Consider the following 19,650-nt stretch of genomic DNA (forward strand, 5'->3'; position numbering starts at 1 on the left):
GTGAGGTTGTGCACCATGTACAACACACGACACGGGGAGGCACTAAAAGCTGGATGCAGCCAGGGTCCCGAACAACAGGAAGGACACAGTCCTACCCCTAGAGAAACAACACTAGATTTGGTTTGTGAGAGAATAAAACTTTTTATAATTAAAATGCTCTTCACAGGTTTTTATGTTATATACAGCAAACCTCAATGTACACAACTAGAAATGTCTAGTCATCTCTTCCCACATTTGTGCTGAAATGAGGCAATAAGCAGAATGAAAGCAGCTCTAGGAACAAGATCTTTACGTACATTTCTTTCCCAAGTGTGTACGGACCCAGGAGGAAGCCTGGCTAACCAAAGTGCAGTTACGATCAGGGTGGTAGGTTACAGGTGTTTCTTTCTTTTTTTTTGCCGGTGAGGGGGGCAGTATGGAATATATTTGTTATAAAAGGGATGAATAAAACACACAGATATTTTCCTTTTCCTTTATACTTTCCATAAGTTGTTAATGAGCATATAATACTTGCATAACAACCAAAAAAAGTCAATTTAAATGCAAAATTAAAAGGAAAATTTGTCCAAAACATTGTTTTTAGAATCAATATATTTGTCCATGGAAAATATTATCTCTTTCTCAGGCACCCTCTGCCTAACCCTACAAGCTGTACATCACAAGTCTGCCAGAGCATTTCTGTTCTCCTTAATCTTCACCTCTCATCTCACATGGTCCGAACCAGGCCTAGGCCTGGGGTACCTAAATCCCAACAGAATTTCCTGCAATGTATACTATATCTTTTGCATTACACTATTGTTAATAGTACACATTTCGTGTCTCCAAGAATATTATAAAGGTCTCTAGAACAGGTAGTTCTTTGCTTTGTATTACTTATTCATTCATTTGTTCATTCACATGTTCACTACTCATTTGACAACTGATTATTGAATATCTTTGTGATATGCTAGACACTGCACAAGATACAAGGAGATATGAGGAAATAAAGGAAAACTAAAACACGTTCCATTCATTCAATAACTGAGCTAACTATGGGTAAGAGGAGATAGAGTAGAGAATAGGTAAATTTAATACAATGGGATAATTTCTAGGGGAGAGAAATGTATGCAATGATAAGGTGACAGAATGCTTAATTCCACTTGATGGAAGTCAGGGAGACCCTCACAGAAGTACTAATTGCTAAATTACTTTTTTTTACAAGAAATAATAGCCATTGTCCAGGCAATAAGACCATGGAAATTGAGGGGAGGGAAGGGCAAAGAAAACTGCATGGGGCCCAAATTAGTGAAAAATATTGCAGAAAGGCAAGTTCAGTTTTGTGTGGTTAAAAACACAGAGTGTGGAACAAACGCCTCCATGGAGGTTTGGGCAGAAGCAAATACGAAGGATCTTGTGGCATGAACCATGTGTCTCTGTGATATTTTGGACAGGGCCAAATATCCACTAACCATGTATGAATAACGTGCGTAATGCATTGCAGTGACTGCCTCAATTTTCACATTTCCTCAGACAAGGAGCCTCAATTAATATTTTAGGTAATCATAATGTGTGACATTTAAAGGAGAAGAGTGTTACAGTGGCACATGTCCAGACCATTGTCACTTTCCAAGCCCATATTGAAAACCTGTCCGAATGCGGTAAATGTGGTCACTCCAATGACACAGTCTCATCCTATTCGGGAAAAATATTGCAAAGTGTGGGTTTCCTCAGCATAAAATTACTTATTCTGCTTTCAACTTGAGATAAATCACATATTAAATATCACTTAAATATAATTATATTAAATAATGGGGGAGGGGAAATTACAGTCTTAGATGAGGATAAAATTTCATACTATAAATAAATATTTATTGATCACAGTGTAGCATACTATTTTTTTCCTCAAAAATACAAAGAAAAATCAATATATTATATTGTTAGATAAGTTCATAAAGATGTAGAGATTAACATATACACATATTTCTAAAAGTCTTTTGAAAACTTTAAAGCACTAACATAGTATTGCTGGTTTTTAAGGGTGTAGCCTGAGATATTACATTGTTGTGTTCAAAAAAGAAGGATATTTTATTATAAATGGTAACTGCCACTACTTTTCTACTTTCAGGAATTTTGTACCTTTCCATATCCAAGCAGTCTTTTCTAAGTACCAAATATCTGTAATATAATTTTCTTTTTTAAAAATATGTATAGGTACCATTGTGCTTTCTGAATGTTTGTTCTGATATGTTGCATGCTAAGGAAACTGTACTGAATGAAGGGATAAGAAGAATTGGCATAAACACACTGATCAGATTCTAAAGAAGAAAAGAAGTTCATTTCTTACCTTCAATAGGTTTTGGTACAAAATGTGATGAGGGCTTGGTTTTTTTCACTCTGTTCCCCTTCATAATTTGACCTTCTTTATTGAGTCCCAGAAACCACGCTCGGCCTGATTCTTGCTGACGGTAGAGTGTGGAAGAATAGATCACATAGTAGTTTTCAAACACAGATTCCTTAAATTTGCATTCTGGAGTGAAAACATCCTGCAGAAAAAAATATAGATATAAAAAAGAGAAAGGATTAAATACGTGAGAGGGAATTGCACATAATTTCTTCTAGCTCTTGGTTATAAAGATGGATCATTCAACATGGAAAAACAAGATTATCTTTCTAAGAAGCTTTTACCCTACAGAACACAACTACAGAGGCTAAAGTCACTCATTGGGTTAATATCAAGACTATGCCCAGGTCCAAACTCTGACTGCAGTATGTTTTGTAAGCTTAAGAGACTGGCCATTGTGTATCTGAATGGCCCTTAGCCTGTAGAATGTATCCCTGGGAATCCAAATCCAAACAACAGCACACACAGGCTCAGCAGATGTTTTTGAAGGGTCGGTCTGTCCTAAATGTACAGCCACTGTTGCTCCTCCTAGCTTTACCTGCCAAGTATATGTTTTCCAACACAAGTAGCAATGCATGACTTGTCTAACCCTGCATAGTTAATGTAATTAACTTGTCCCATACTTCTGATTTATCTTTTTCCCGTTCTTTGCAGGCCCACATTTTCTCCTCACTGCGCTGGCTATAGTAACCCTTGGGATAAAATTGAAAGAAATGAAGGAGCACTCATTACATTGCGGCCCTGGTCGCCTCTCTGATTCTCAGAAACAGCAAGCATAACCCATTTCAAGTCCTCTACAACCTTTGCTTTTGAAAACCTCTTCGACAACAAATTAACACAGCTTGATCTCACATTTCGTTAAGGTCACTGCTCAAATGTGACTCCTAGACACCTCTCCAACTACCTCACATAATTTAGCACATTCTCCAGTCTCTTTCTAATCCTTTACTTTGCTTTCTTCTTCATAACACTACCTCACATTATATTATATATGAATCTACTTAAGCTCCTTGATGGTAAGTGCCACATGGTTATATTCTCCTCTTATTCTCAACAGTTATTACAATTTAGAAAAAAACAACTATTTCAACAAAATAATTTGGTGATAAGATATGAGAGCTGGATCTTTATTCCTGCATATCTTTAATTTGTGTTGAAATTGGGAACTTCTTAGGTTCCCTGTTTCTGTAAATATAAACAATAAATGCTTGTTAAACTAGGCAGTAATAGGCATCCATTTTGACTTAAGCCTTTTATACTTTTACCATTCATATAAAGTAAATAATTCCTTGAAATTAAAGAGCCAATATAAAAAATATTGTTATTTCAAAATTAGGGCTTACATATCAAAAAATGGTGATAATATATTATTAAGAAAACAAAATGCAACACATAAATAAGAATATAATCAGAGAAATCAAACTTAGCTCTTATGTTAGTAATTATGACTAATGATTCTCTCTATGATATGTGATTTTATTCTATGATTACTGATTTTCCAAGCATATGCTATGTACAAAGGATCCTCTCAGTTTGATCTTTTTCCTTTTCAAATCAAAACCCAAATATAAACCCTTTTCAATGTACAAAAGCATCTTTCCTATTTGCTGTGCAATCTTGTTTACTGGGTAATGTATAAGGAAAAATGAATAAACATTGATTATTTTTAAACACAATTATGTCTAACAACTCCAGAGACAGATACTTCCTTTGATTATATAACCTTTGAATATCTGGCTGTGAAGCTTCTAGTTTGCTAACTTCATTAACAGCTTTTAGATGCACAGATCTTGAAAATCTTTGGTTTGCTTTGTATAGTATACTGTCAGACATAGTAAGACTAAATCAAGCAAGACAATGATTGTTTTCCATCTTGACAAGAGACAAAGAAAATGCTAAAATATATCATTTCAAATGAAACATTTTTTAAAAGGCTGAATTATTTTTACTAGAACAAGTCTAATTTTATAACTTAAAAGTACAGATACAGAAATTTTTATATACTATCTAGATAATTTTTAAAGGTTTTATTCATTCATTTTTACAGAGAGGGGAAGGGAGGGAGAGAGGGAGAGAAACATCAATATGTGGTTGCCTCTCATGTGGCCCCCACTAGGGACGTGTCCTGCAACCCAGGCATGTGCCTTGACTGGGAATTGAACCAGCGACCCTTTGGTTTGCAGCCTGCACTCAATCCACTGAACTATACCAGCCAGGGGTCTAGATAATTTTTTTTACCAGAAAATGAGCTGATTTGTCTAATAGTAAAGTTTCTTTGTTAACATATTCTTTGCAGTATCTTACAAAGCAACCAAGTAAATTTATGTCATCATAAATGATAAAAACTGTGGTATATAGGAAACACAATTGTGGAAGTAGATAGACTCAAATCTATGATTTTAAAACTTGGAAACTTATTCAATTCCTCTGGAGCTCAGTGTCATCTGTGAATTAAGGCTAATGATACCCTCACTATAAGTTTATGATTAGTAAATAAGACAATAAAGGCGTGCTTAACATAGTATCTGACATATTACTCACCTTCTTTACTTCTAGTTATAATCTTCAGATGATATCTGATAAGAGAAAAAATTATCCTGAGCAGTAGGTTGAGAAAAGTTACTTTATTTGTGGAATCCAAGTAATCTATCCTGAGTTTCTCTTCCTTGTAAAGGCTAATCAAGACTACCTTACTTAAGGTTAATTTGGTCCTCTATATAGAGAGCACATGAATAAACCTGACCATTTCTCTTTTTCTGGTAGAGGATGTTTTTGACACAGGTTTAACATAGACAATGAAAACAGTGAAATTGTTAAAGATTTCCCTTCCTTTGGATTAGTCATCAATTCAAATGGAGAGTGCAGCCAAAAGATCAAGGGAAGGCTGAGACTCAGAAGGGCAGCAATGTAAGAGTTAGAGATCACCAAGACCAAAGAGATGTCGTTAAAGATCAAGGCTAAGATCTTCCGTGCCCTTATATTCCAAATTATTATGTACAGATGTGAAAGTTGGACAGTATAGAAGGCTGATAAGAAAAATAAAATGATTCATTTGAGATGTGGTGCTGGAGGAGAGCTCTACAGATACCCTGGACTTCCGGAAAGATGAACAAGTGGGTCCTGGAGCAAATCAAGGCTGAAACATTGCTGGAAGCAAAGATGACAAAACTAATTCTGTCTTACTTTGCACATACCATGAGAAGGCAGGGTTCTTTGGAAAAGATAATGCTGGGGAAAACAGCAGGCAGCAAGGAAAGAGGAAGGCTGATTATGAGATGGACTGGCTCCATAAAGGAAGTCATAGGCCTGAGTTTACAGAAGCTGAGAAGGGCTGCTGAGAACAGGATATTGTGGAGATCACTCATTAATAGGGTTGTTAGGAGTTGGAGCAAAGTCAGTGGCACTGACACACACATTTTTGACATGAATCTGAGAAGCGATGTAATTTTCAGGTTCTTAACACCTCCTAATAAGGCACAATATCACACAGCTGTTGGACTTAGCCTCTTGCCAGAAGTCTACAAGTACAGCAGTGGGGTTGGTGTAGGAAGTAGGAGGCCCTTGGGTGAAGGGATATATCATATTACAATTCACTGTTATCATCAAAATTATTTCCAAGAGTCTGAATGTTCTGGAGACAGAGAGCAATTATTGGAGAAACTGTGAAATTCTCCACTAAAATCATCATTGGTTCTTATGATGTGAGCATGTACACGGTATGTCACCAAATGCCCACTATGACCGAGTTTGAAAACCAAGGCAACTACACCGAATACCCCTTGCACATTCATGAAGGAGCATGTGAACCTCTGATGCCTCAGTCTGTCTTCCTTTCTGTGTGGATAAGAATGAAAGTGGGGGGCGGGTATTTTCAAATTCCCACACTTTAGTTTAAACTTCATAATATGTTCCACAAATTATTTTGAATATTCTAAAGCGCCCCAGAAATGATCAACTGAGGTTGGAAATGTGGGGGGTTTTTTACATGAAGTTTTCCTATTTTTAAAACTCCACATTTCAACATCCTTGAAGGCAGAATAACTGGTATCATGCATAACCTCCTGATGTAAACAACATTTGCAATAGTTTCCTGGCACTTGCCAACTAGAATTACAGGGTTTTGATCTTCGAGAGAAAGAAAATATATGAGGTAGGTACCACATGAACTCTGGCTTCCTGCAAGTGGCTCTTTTTAACCCTGGAATGGAAGGGTGATGCTGAGTATAGCACTTTCATTTTTCTTGAACCAAGGAGGCAGAAATTGAGGTTTGGGGCTATAAAGGGCCTTGGATATGTGGATGAAGGTTCCAGAGAAAAGGAACCTGGTGGAATGGGCAGGGGAGGACTCAATGGGAATTCCCAAAGACCCTGGGCTTATCTATAGACTGTACGTGTTCAAGACAAGAGTCCTCAAAGCCTAGCATAGAACAGCTACTGCAGATGGAGAGCTGAAGGAAGATACCAGAGACTGTGCAGCGCTGGCAAATGAGGAACTTCTAGACAAACCAGGAAGGAGACACCTTAATAAGCACATTGGACATTCACTGAAAACCTCAGAAAAGAATCTCAGATTAACGGTCATATCTAGCTAAGGTCCTTCCACCCCCACCCCCAGGGCTAAAGACATCAGAAAAATAGTCAAGGCCTAACCCCTCTGCCTCCAACACACATAATCACACAAACATACACATACAACATGATAAGAGGATCTACTAGTTATTTATTTAAATGCCAAAACACACTCTTTGTCAGAGAATAAAATAATATATTCTACAACATATCATAGATATGCAACATGGATATAAGCAAAGCATACCATAGATATACAACATGGATATAAGCAAAGCAATATAAGCAGTCAATACAAAGATCAAAAGATGACTCAGATTTAGAATTAATAGCTCCTATAAATATGTAACAGGACTTAAAGAAAATGAAAGACATAATTGGTAATCAAATAGAAACAGCAGCAGGAATGGAAATAATAAAAAGAACCAAATGAAAATTTTAGAACTGGAAAGGACAACATTTAAGGGGGAAAATGTTGGATGTGCTATAAGTAGATACTGGCCAATGAAGGCATGAATGAACCTGAAGACAGACTGAGTGAAAGTACCCAGGCTAAAATACACAGATAAATAAAGATTTCAAAAAAACACACAAAGAAGCAGGCTCAACCAGTTCACAATATTAAGTAATCTAACATACATGGAAGAAAAGGAAATAAAATAAAGGTGAAAAAATGAATAAGTAATGGTTAAAATTTATCAAATATGGTAAAAATAAAAAGTCCTACAGATCCAGATTGAATAAGTTCAGCAAACTCCAGGAAGGATAAAAACACCAAAACTATACTCAGGCAAATTGAAACCAAACTGCTGAGAAATAAAGATAAAGAAAAAAATTAAAATGAAGTGGAGAAGAAAAAAGACACATCTAACACATAAGCATTGGAGGCTGGGAGACAAGAGAATGAAGTCATTAAAGTGATAAAATAAAAAGCTGATTGAACCCATAATTTTATACCCAGTACATATATCCTTCAAAGCTGGTAAGATAAAGTAAAAGTATTTTCAGATAAACAAAATGAGTGAATTTATTTCTAGCAGACTTGCATTATAATAAATGCTAAAATATGTTATTTGGGCTGAAGGGAAATTATACCAGATGGAAAACTAGGTTATACAGGAAAGGATAAACAGCACTGAGAATCATAAATATGTTCACAAATATAAAAGCACATACTTTTTCTTCTTTTAATTTTAAAGCAAAAAATAATAACATTGCAATGACAGTTATAATGCAAAACAAAAACATATGTACTGGGTTGGCCAAAAAGTTCATATGGTTTCTTCCATAAAATGAAAAACTGCATTTTTTCATTTTCACCAATAACTGTATGGATTTGGATATTTTGAGTATGCAAAGAGTGCTGCTAAACATCTTCCCATGCATAAGACAGCCCCACAGCAAAGAATTATTTGGCCAAAATGTCAATAGTACCAAGAAACTTCACAAACCACTTTTGACATGTTTAATCAGTCACAGCACCTTCTCCATACACTGCACAAATCTTTTTCTGTGTTTCAGTTGTGTTTTTACCTTTCTTGAAATCATAAAGCATAATATGCCAAAAATGTTGCATGTCTTTTTCCATCTTCAATATTAAAATGGCTGCACAAAAATTCACTGATTTTGCTAAGTTTTTAAAATGCATGCTGATATGACAACTGTCACAATACCATCTAACAAAATTGTTTTGAATGAAGTTAGAGACAACTAAGCATTGCTAGAGCCATTGTACAGAAAAAACTAGAACTTTTTGGCCAACCCAATATATACATGTATACACACACACACACACATACATATATATACACCATACATACATACACACACATCTATAGTGTGTGTGTGTGTGTGTGTGTATATACATACACGTGCCTTTGAAGAAAGGGCAGGGTATTAATTAAAATGTATCATTTAAGGTTCTTATACTGTATGTGAAGTCTGTTAGTATTATTTCTAAGTACACTGTCTAAAGTAAAAATCCCCATTGTGCTTTTAGAGCAAAACTATAAACACTCCAATTAAAAGGTGGAACCTGTCAGACTGAACAACAATGAAAAACTTTGTTTATAAGTGATAGCCTTAAGTCTCACAGAGGTTGAAAGTAAAAGTATGGAAAAGATATAAGCAAGCCAATAGTAAGCATAGGAAAGTAGACATGTCTATATTAATAACAGACAGATGATCCTTTAGGACAAAGAGTATTATCAGAGGTGATAAGAAACATTTCATAAGGATTAAGGGTTGGTGCATCAGGAGCTAAACATAAGTATCCCACATGTGCAAGTGCCTCACAATAGTGCTTCATAGTACATGAGGCAAAAAGTGACAGAACCACACAAATGCAACAAATATGTCCATTCTTCTCTCAACAACTGTTAGGACACATAGCAAACTTAGTAAAGATGTAAAAAATCTGAGTGCTATCAAACAACTTGAGCTAATTAAAATTTTTGAACACTGCACCAAACAATAAAGGAGTCTTTTTTTTTAAAACAAATACTGAACATTTACTAATAAATTTAGGTCCATGTTAAGAGTCAAAAGACTGATATCTTACACAGTATGTTCATTGTCAGCAACAAAATTAAAGTAGAAATTAATAGATGTTAAATATCTTAAAAATCCTTGAATATTTGAGGTTAACACCAGTCCTGTGGAAAACCCATAGGACAAGGAAGAAGGCATAAAGGGTAGTACCACTAGTTCTAACTGAACAATAATTATACAAAAAATATCAAAATTTGTGGGATGCTGCTAGAACATTGCTATTAGGAACTAGGTTTATTCATCTTACAAAGCACATACCCTGTGACCCGCTTCTGGGAATCTGATTTGCAGATATGGTAGCATATGCGCAAAAGGGAGTACGTTCAACATTATATTCATGGTAGATATGTAATATCTAACTACTGAAAACAATGAAATGTCCTTCATTAGGGGATTGATTAAGAAAGTCCAGCATGTCTACACAATGAAATATTACACAGCTGCTGAAAATAATAAAGCAGCTCATTGTGAATTGCTATGGAAAAATCTCCCAGATACACTGTTAAATAAAGGAAGTAGTCTGTGTGCATTTGTACATACCACTATTTGTATTAAATATACACATGCATAATGCAAGCATAAAAGTATTTGTTCACAACGTGCTACCATTTCTGTTAAATATATGCACATACACACAAATGGTTATTTTTAAAATTATTTTAGAAAGTCTCTTGAAGAACACACAAGGAGTTGACAATAGTGTTTGCCTTCTGCGAAGAGATCAGGGTGGCTGGAGAATAAAGCTGTAAGAAATAAAGTTACTTTTCTCTATGTGTGTATTACTGCTTCAAACAGTAAATTAAATTAAAGGGAAAATCCTCTTGGTCAAGTAAAATTAATCTACTAGCTAAATGTGGCTGCAGACATCTAATACAGTGTACAGCTGCAAAAATAGTTCTACACTAAATGTTATAAATCTTAGACTCTGAAATGGGAATTTACTTCCACAGGCACACATGACAAGCAAAAGCCTCATGACTATGAGAATAAGATCCCTTGATCCCATATAAAAGAATGGTACTTTCTGTGAAGAATTACTGAGGGAAGAAATCAACGAGACCCTCATTATTTAAACAACTGCAAATGGACTAGTTGAGTGAAGGAGGGAATGAAAATAAATCTTATTACTTCACTTGCCCCATCGCTCATGTCCTGGTAATGAGACCACCAGAATAAACTTGGTACTCAGTACTTAGAAAATTATCATCATCTATGTCATGGGACTCTCCCTGTTTCATTTTCAATCTTTCCATGATTTGGATCAATCCCCAAATCCAGGGGACCCAAAACTTCTTGCCCATTACTATCTGAATTTCCAGTCAAAGCTGGCATAAACATAAAACACGGTGGGCTTTCCAGACAGTGATGGCATTTCACCTGTGAAAGTGCCATTAAGGGCTTTTATTGGGGGTAATATGTCACTGAAGCCACGCTATCATGCCATCTCTTCTGTCACCGAGGAGAAACAAACCCAGAATTTGCTTGTGGTGCTTGCTCATTGGGTTCAAATTACACTTTCATTTAAACATTTTCCTGGCAGGGATTCCAATGCTCAGTGACTGAAACCTTTCTCAGCGAGGAGCTCCTGTAATGGTCAATGAATGAGAAATGAAGGCCGGGATGCACCACGACTACAGAGCACCAGTGATACAGGATGGCTGTGTAGTTGCTGTGAAGTATAACAGACACTGCAGATCCTTTTATTAATCTGAAACAAATGAAAAATTTAAAGAAAAACAAAGCAAAATAACTCTGGTAGCCTGCAGGTACCCAGTGGGTGTGAGTAGACCAAGACCTGACTTTATATCCCCAGCAGAGCTATAAAACCACCTCTCACAGGTGTGCTCCGCTCCGTCTCAATCAAGCCTGCATATTCTGTCTCACCAGACACTTTTATTTCAATGGCTGAAAGAGTAAACTGCTAGACAAACAGTCCTGATAGAAGTAAAAAGCTCGAGTTGTGGTTTTTTAAAATCTGCTGCAAATCTTCTTGCTATGATGATGAATAATTCACCACTCAAGAGGGATGCAGAGAGAGGAGCCTAGTTTACTTTATGAATGTCTCTGAAGATTACTGAATACAATTTACCTCTATCATGTTTTGAATGTGCTATCATTCAGACCAAGACATGACAAGGACACTTATTTGATTTCATAAAAGGTACTAAAAGCAAATGAAGGCCATGTGTTCTGTCCTTTTGATGAACATAGAAGCCTGGGAGTACATATTTAGCCCAAACCTGCATTTTACAAAGAAACCAAGGTCTCCAGGGGGATGAATTGTCATAATCAACATCATGCCACTAGATATTATATGTATTTGCAAATATAACTCTACTAAGTACAACTTATTTGAAATCAGGGTCTCTCAGTTATTTCCCCTTTGCCCATGTGTAGCACCTGGCAACTGGTAGGTTCTCTAAAAAGTTTGTGAATGAGTGGATGAGTGGACAAGTGGATGAATACAGCCTATTCCAAATGGCCAGAATAGTTTGATGAGACAGACCTTGGAAGGTTTCATTGATGCGAGTAGAGAAATCTTCCAGAGCTAACCTTCCATTGAAACAACATGGAAATAAAATTCAGAATCCAGCTACTTACATTCTCTTATTCTGTTTGTTTTATAATTGAGACTTAAAAGTTATAGCTAATAGTCAACAAATTCATTGCCTAAAGACAATATCATTTATTCTTTTAGAAAATACTTGTATATGAGCCCTGGCTGGCGTAGCTCAGTGGATTGAGCGCGGGCTGGGAACCAAAGTGTCCCAGGTTTGATTCCCAGCCAGGGTACAATTATAGCCTGTCTGGGTTGCAGGCTATAACCCCCAGCAATCGCACATTGATGTTTCTCTCTCTCTCTCTATCTCCCTCCCTTCCCTCTCTAAAAATAAATAAATAAAATATTTAAAAAAGAATAGACCTTTGTTTTTTAAAAAAAGAAAGAAAATACTTGTATATGAAAAAGAGAGGGAGAAACATTTTTAAATAAACAAGTATACATTTTTTTGAAGGAGCTATAATACACTAATGAACAGAGATATAAATCCACATTCTTTTCACATTCTATGTTAGCTTACAAAAGATAGAGATTTCATGGAAAGTGTGTATAAGAGATGCTATTCCTTTCTTGAATTGACAAGTAATTACATAGAAATTCAAATACATTTTAACTTGATAAAAGCCACTAACATGTATTAAGCAAAGCAAACACATGGGAAGGATATAAGTAGAATGCTAATGATTCTTTTTGATGTTAATTCTTTCTAAACTACATGTGCATCATTTAAGAGTAAACCCATTCTTTTCTTTCTTTTTTTTTTCTTTTTTAATCATTGTTCAAGTACAGTTTTCTGCCTTTTACTCCCATTCCAGCCCACCCACCCATCCCTCCCCACCTCCCTCCCATTACCCATCCCCCCAGTTTTTGTCCATGTGTCCTTCATATTTGTTCCTCTAAATCCTTCCTTCCCATTGTCCCCTGAAATTCCCTCCCCTCTCCCCTCTGGTCACCATCAGCCTGTCCTCCATTTCAGCACCTTTGATATATTTTGTTTGTTTCTTTGTTTTGTTGTTTAGGTTCCTATTAAAGGTGAGATCATATGGTATTTGTCTTTCAATGCTTGCTTTTGATGTACTGTAAAATGTCGCAGTTCCTCTTCTGGCCTTTGTCTATATACCTCCAGTTCTTTCATAAAGCCTTGTATAAAATGTTGTTTAATACTTAGTGAAGTGTACCTAACTTTTTTTCCTGCACATCTTAACCTGATTAGTAAGAAGGCTATACTTCCTTTGTATATAAAAATGTATTCTATTAAAGTCATGTTCAGGAAATGTCAAATGAATAAAGGATTTTATTTTTAGATCACTGACTACACAAAAACCATCAATTCAATTTCTCTTAAATTTTGTTTTATGGAATGCCATTTTATCTGAAAGGGAAATAATTTGTATTCATTTCCTATTTTGATTTTTCTGCACCTATGTAAAAAAGAGAAGAAAACAAAAGAAAAAATGGGTTGAAAAATTTTTAAATAATTAAAAAGCCATTGCCTAACGTGAGTCATATCTCCTTTTCTGTTAACCTCAAATTTTCTTAACCTGTCTACAGCTTTAGTTTCAAAGTTGCACCTCCATAGATATAGAGTACCAAAGGGATGGGGGTGAAGGAATGGGTGGAAAAAATAAATAAAATATTCATATTTATTGATAGGCAAAATGCCAATAAAAGCACAATAAAATATTTTAAAATGTTGACAATGAAAATGAAAAAAAGAGGTTAGAAGATGAATTAGCATGGATCAGACTGTTTTCACGGGTCAGAAAAAAACAAACTATGAGGTTCAATTATTGTTAAGCAGCTAGTATTTGCCTTTGGTTTCCCCTGAAGTGTGTCAAAAATGCTCAACGACAGTTTTTGCTCTTTGGAGATACCGGCTATTTACAAATTAGTGTTTTAATTTTTTTTCTACTTAATAGAAGTCTGCATTATTAGAGATGAAACTGAAAAGAAACTGGAAGTTTTCTAAACCATTTTATAAAAGGGACCCAGCACTGGAAGCCAACCTCAAAGCTGCTGCTGTTCTCTTCACTGGAAGCAAAGTGGCAAAGTGTCACAGCATCTCACCAATTTAGCTTGTATTCAGCCTGAATAGAATCTGACCATTTTCCCTAATGGAATCAGCATGAAAATTTCTAGCACTCGACTTTTGAAAAGCTGTATTTAAAACAATTGTGTGGGAGAGCAGAACAATATGTGAATGAGCTATCATGCTTGTCGAAAACTAGACAAGTTTTCGTTTCTGACATATACAGTCTTTATTTGAGCAAGGGCAAAAATGCACATAGTATAACTTTTAAAACAATTTCTCATAAACGGGTCAAGAAAAATGTAAGTATATGTTTGCTGTATTTTCAAGTTTGGTGTATATTTTATATGAAAATAAGCTATAGATGGGCCAGCCAAAGTAGGTGGAGCAAGGGAAGGTTTAAGTGAGGTTGACAAAAGAGCATATTTGGTATTTAATTCCCAGATACTCAGTGAAGTGATTATATAATCCATATATTCTTTCATTAAACATTTAAATTTTATATGTACTCTAATCGGTTAATGATACAGAAATTAATAGACAGTCCTTGTAGTCAGAGTTCAAAACGTTGTGAGACATACAATCAAGTAATAAAATCTTTGTTGAGTAAGGATCACGGTGAAGATTTTCCTGGAAGAGGCTGTACTTGACCCTTGAGTAATGCATTGGAACATAGGAGGTAGAGAATGAAGGAGGGGAAGGGAAGGGAAGGAACTATTTTATTAATTTAATAATCAACTTATATAATATTCTAATATTCAATATTTATGTGATTCTCTGAATGAAATCTAAGGTTCAAAGAGTCACTAATGAGATAGCCTTACCTAAAAGATGGTTGAATGGAATGAATTCTAGGATAGCATCTCCATATCTATGCTTCGTAAGACCTAATGCATTTAGGAGAATACTATTCTGGCCTTTCCTAAGATTACTGTGGGATTAAAGACTGAAACTGTGCACCTGTTTATCTTTCAACTTTAAGTTGTTTTCCAGAGGTGGTACTTAACCTCCAATTAGAGAATGCTACCACTAGGTGGAGCGGTGGTGACTTGGTTGGAATAGGCTTTGGTCTTGGTGTGACTGAGAAAGAGAGGTTATGCACCCCAATGTTCATAGCAGCACAATTTACAATAGCCAAGTGCTGGAAGCAACCTAGGTGCCCATTAGTAAGTGAGTGGATCAAAAAACTGTGGTACATTTACACAATGAAATACTACACAGCAGAAAGAAAGAAGGTTCCATCCATTCTTCACGACAGCACAGATGGAGCTGGAGAGCATTATGCTAAGTGAAATAAGCCAGGAGGTGAAAGAGATATACCATATGATCTCACCTATAAGTGGAACCTAATCAACAAAACAAACAAGCAAGCAAAACATAACCAGAGACACTGAAATAAAGAACAAACTGATAGTAACCAGAGCGGAAGGGAGGTATGATGGGGGAAAGAAGGGGAAGGGCTGTCATGGAACATGTATAAAGTACCCCTGGACAAAGCCACAGGGGACTAGGACTGAGGCTGGGAGGTGGGGGTGGGAGAGGCAGGGGAGAGTGGTGTGGGGTGGTAAATGTAGACAACTGTACTTGAACAACAATAAAAGGAAGGAAGGAAGGAAGGAAGGAAGGAAGGAAGGAAGGAAGGAAGGAAGGAAGGAAGGAAGGAAGGGAGGAAGGAAGGGAGGGAGGGAGACTATGGGTCCTCTGAGCCTTATTTCTATTTATTTCCATTTTTCTTTTAGCAACAGTACCTCAGAATGTGACTATATTTGCACATACAGCCTTTAAATAGGTAATTAAATAAAAATGAGCCTATTGGGTAGGGCAGTAACCCAGTCTGAACCCAAGTTCCTTATAAGAAGAGATTAGGATGCACAGAGGGACAACCAGATGAAGAGGCAGCAAGTAGGCAAACACCTGCAAGCCAAGCAAAGAGGTCTCAGGGAAAACTAACCTTGCTGGCACCTTGATTTTGGACTTCCAGCACCCCAAACTGTGACAAAATTAATTTTAATTGTTTAAACAACCCAGCCTGCAGTATTTTATTACACTGGCATGTATTTTGTTATGGCAACCCTAGCAAACTAATACACTCTGAAGAAGATTCTAGGTTGGCTACCAAGTTTCTGCCACTCTTCTTTCCTTGCATCAGGATCTATTAATAAGGACTTCTGCATTTGACACTCAGGTGCAAGGAGGGAGAGGGAAAAGTCTATGTGAAGCACAGAAGTTCAAGGAGTTTTCTACATTTTGTTGTTGAGGGAAGGTTGAAGAAAAGCATACCTTATACAGGGTATGTGGTTTATGAGAGTCAAGACAAAGCTGTTTGTTTGTTTGTTTAAGTACTCCTGAGAAAGATGAAGTATTTAAGGTATTTCACATAAACTACACATTTTATCTATATCACTTCTCTAAGACCAAGCACAGAGGTCAAATTTCATAATTATTATACACAGAGTACACTTCTCAGTAATAAGGAAATAAAACACAATATATAATTTGCAGCTGACATGAAGTTTTATGCTTCAAAATTTCATGTGTATGAAAACTATTTTAAAGGGTAAAATACATGTAAAATATCTGTAAAGCAGCTATATTTTAAAAGAAAAATATAACTAATTATTTAACAGAACTATAATATACATTTCACACTGTATGCTGATGACTGGATTCTGAAAAATTCTAATCCCCACTCTCTTTCTGAAATACTCTTCTTAAATCCAAGTAGGTCAATATCTCACCCATGAGAAGCAACATAAATTATAAAGTATCCTATACGTGCAAGAGATTCTCATTTGTGCCCATTATTGTGAAGAATGATGACCTCTTCAAAAATATTTATTATTTCTGTCCATCCTTTTAGGCTTCCATTACAGTGAGCCCAAGAGACAGCAGTATAGGCCTTGTGAAATGAGACAGGATTGTTGTAGTGGCCCCAGGTACCTCTTCCCCATTGCCACTTCTAGCACCAGTGATGACCCTGACACCACGTATTTGCACAAGTAACATAGCAAAGCCCTAAACAAATGACAGGGATACAGAGAAACGTACAAACTGGATGGGAGACAGACTCCCCTGAAAATAAGAAAATCAGATTAAAACATTTTCTGATCCTTTTTAGTCTGTTTGTCACATGGACATAGGATAACACTGAGCCTTTAAGCACCCTGGGGATGGCACCGGTGGGCTCCTGTGGTCATCTCTGGTGTTTAACATTAATTTTCAGGACAAACTGGTAAAATCACATTTCAATCTCATTTAATACAAAAAATTTGTTTTTTAGATTTTTTATTTTTCTTTATTTTCAGACAAAAGGGAAGGGAGGGATAAAGAAAGAGAGAAAACCATCCATGTGTGGTTGCTTCTCACATGCCTCCTGTAGGGGATCTGGCCTGCAACCCAGGCATGTGCCCTGAATGGGAATCGAACCAGTGACCTTTTGGTTAACAGGCCGGTACTCAATCCACTGGGCCACACCAGCCAGGGCTAATACAAAAACTTTATATGGTAAAGGAAAATTAAAGTCTTAGTCACCAAACTTTCACTTAATAAAGAAAGAATCATATGGTTACTAGTTTTATGATTTTCTTACAAGCTAACCAGAATGAAACCAGTGATTATGGGCTTTTCAGTAGGAAGAGAAATTCTCTTCTTATTCTCTCACTCCCATTGTCTCTTAAACACACACACACACACATGTACATACAGTTTTCCCAAAACACAATGAAAATATATTAACACAAAAAAATAATGCAGGCAACAAGAAAGGTTTTCACGCTCAAAAGAGGTTTCTAGTGTTATTAGGCCCCATGTGCTTGCTTTATGATTTTTTTTTTCAAGAAATCACAGATCGCAATGGTTTAAAACTTAAAGGGGAGACCACTTGATTTTCCTAAGGAATAAGGCCCTGAGTGGAGATATTCTTTCCTCAAGGTTCACTTTCAAAACGAAAGGCTCATCTTTAATTTGTATTGCTGCACTAAGTGTAGACTCAACATGTATTTATGAACACCTGCAGTTATTTTTATCCACAAATCCCTGTACATATTACATACCATTGTAAAAATACACTGAGATATAAAAAGGCATTGAGATGTCTGTCATTTCAAATAGGGAGCCACTGGTATCAAGAAACTGCTAATAAAATATGGAATTAAGGACAACACAGTAATCCTTTAAATAGTAATGTCAAAAATACTTTCAGCACCTACACAGTGAGTGGAGTTATACTAGATTTAGTTGTCATAATAGTCCCGTTGGGAAGTAGGATTACACAGAGCAGGACAGAATTTGCTCCAGATAAGTCAGAAATTTAGTCTCGATAATCTGGATTCCTGTGGCTCATGTTTTTCAGAGACCAGAAAATATTTTATAAGTGCAATATGTATTATTAAATATTCTCAATATTTCAACCATTCCACGGGATATGATTTGGCTTACCTCGTGGTCTTGTTTGCTTTGCATTAGGTTATGTTCATGGTTGCCAATGTAAGCATTAAAATATGGCTTCAAGAAGAAAATGTCTATTTTAGATATCATCTCATCTGAGGGGAGAAAATAAGGACTTCAACTCTTATACCTTGGGTCCTCCACTGCCACTCTCCCTCTACCATGTCCTGAACACTGAAAGTGGACTTCATGACACACCCAGTAAGATGCTCACTTTCTTTCTGATGAGATATAGGACCTAGTTCTTAACACTGATTCAAGTCTTTGTTTTCTTTTAAGTAGGTTCCCATAATCAGTTTAACTTCTCAACAGTCCTAGTATATATATTATATATATAATATGTATAAAATATATAACATTTTAATTTAACTCTCTTATGAAATGCACCTGTTCTCTGGGAGACTGGTGATAAGAGTTACCTTGGTTAAGACTGGGTAACATTTCAAGGCTCTATATCCTCATGGTCTCATCCCAAGTCATCTGTCATTTTCTACACAACTGAGGGAAATATGCATGGCTCCACTTATTTTGGGATAAGTTCTCAATCCATACTGAAACACTTTCAAAGGTCAGGTAGCCTTATTCCTCCCTCATGTTAAAAGAAATATGGATTCCAAATATCATAATTTGTATGTGTACCACCACTGTGACTCCCAGGAGTACTATTAGCCTGTCACACAAAGTAATTTCTGTTGTCACCCTTGGGTGCCCAAGTTAGGCTGTAAGGACCAGCGGTGGTCTTTCTCAAGTTTCCTTTCTACCAAATGGGATACACTGAGCCAGTAAGTATGTGTACTACGTTGAAAACAACAACAACAACAACAACAAAAAACAGAACCTTTCTAGCTCAAATAATATCCAAACTCCTCACAACTCACATAGCATTAGATTTGTGATTTTCCTTACATAACTGTTGAAAATAAACTTGAGAATTTTAAAATGGAGGCATACTTTTTGTAATAACTTTTATTATTACTTCAAGTTGCTTTATGTAAAGTAGAAATCCACTCAAATAGGTTAGAGTTTATAAAATGGAGAACAAGAGATTTAGCTCATTATGGGCATCTTGTCAGCCCAAAGTGCCAAAGCACATGCTTAGTAAGAGTGCTCTGAGAC

The 19,650-nt window shown here is 36.2% G+C and overlaps 1 protein-coding gene across 4 annotated transcripts in view; it reads right to left on the minus strand.

The window, feature by feature from the left end:
- FGF12 (fibroblast growth factor 12) overlaps positions 1-19,650 on the minus strand; it is a 504,413-nt gene that overhangs the window by 19,361 nt on the left and 465,402 nt on the right. For all 4 annotated transcript variants that reach the window (XM_028504768.2, XM_028504769.2, XM_028504766.2 and 1 more), the window contains one exon: positions 2,324-2,522. In XM_028504768.2, coding sequence (XP_028360569.1) covers positions 2,324-2,522 — 199 coding nt within the window. The remainder of the gene's footprint in view (positions 1-2,323; positions 2,523-19,650) is intronic.

Source organism: Phyllostomus discolor, chromosome 2, assembly GCF_004126475.2.
Source record: "Phyllostomus discolor isolate MPI-MPIP mPhyDis1 chromosome 2, mPhyDis1.pri.v3, whole genome shotgun sequence".
Lineage (NCBI taxonomy): Eukaryota > Metazoa > Chordata > Mammalia > Chiroptera > Phyllostomidae > Phyllostomus > Phyllostomus discolor.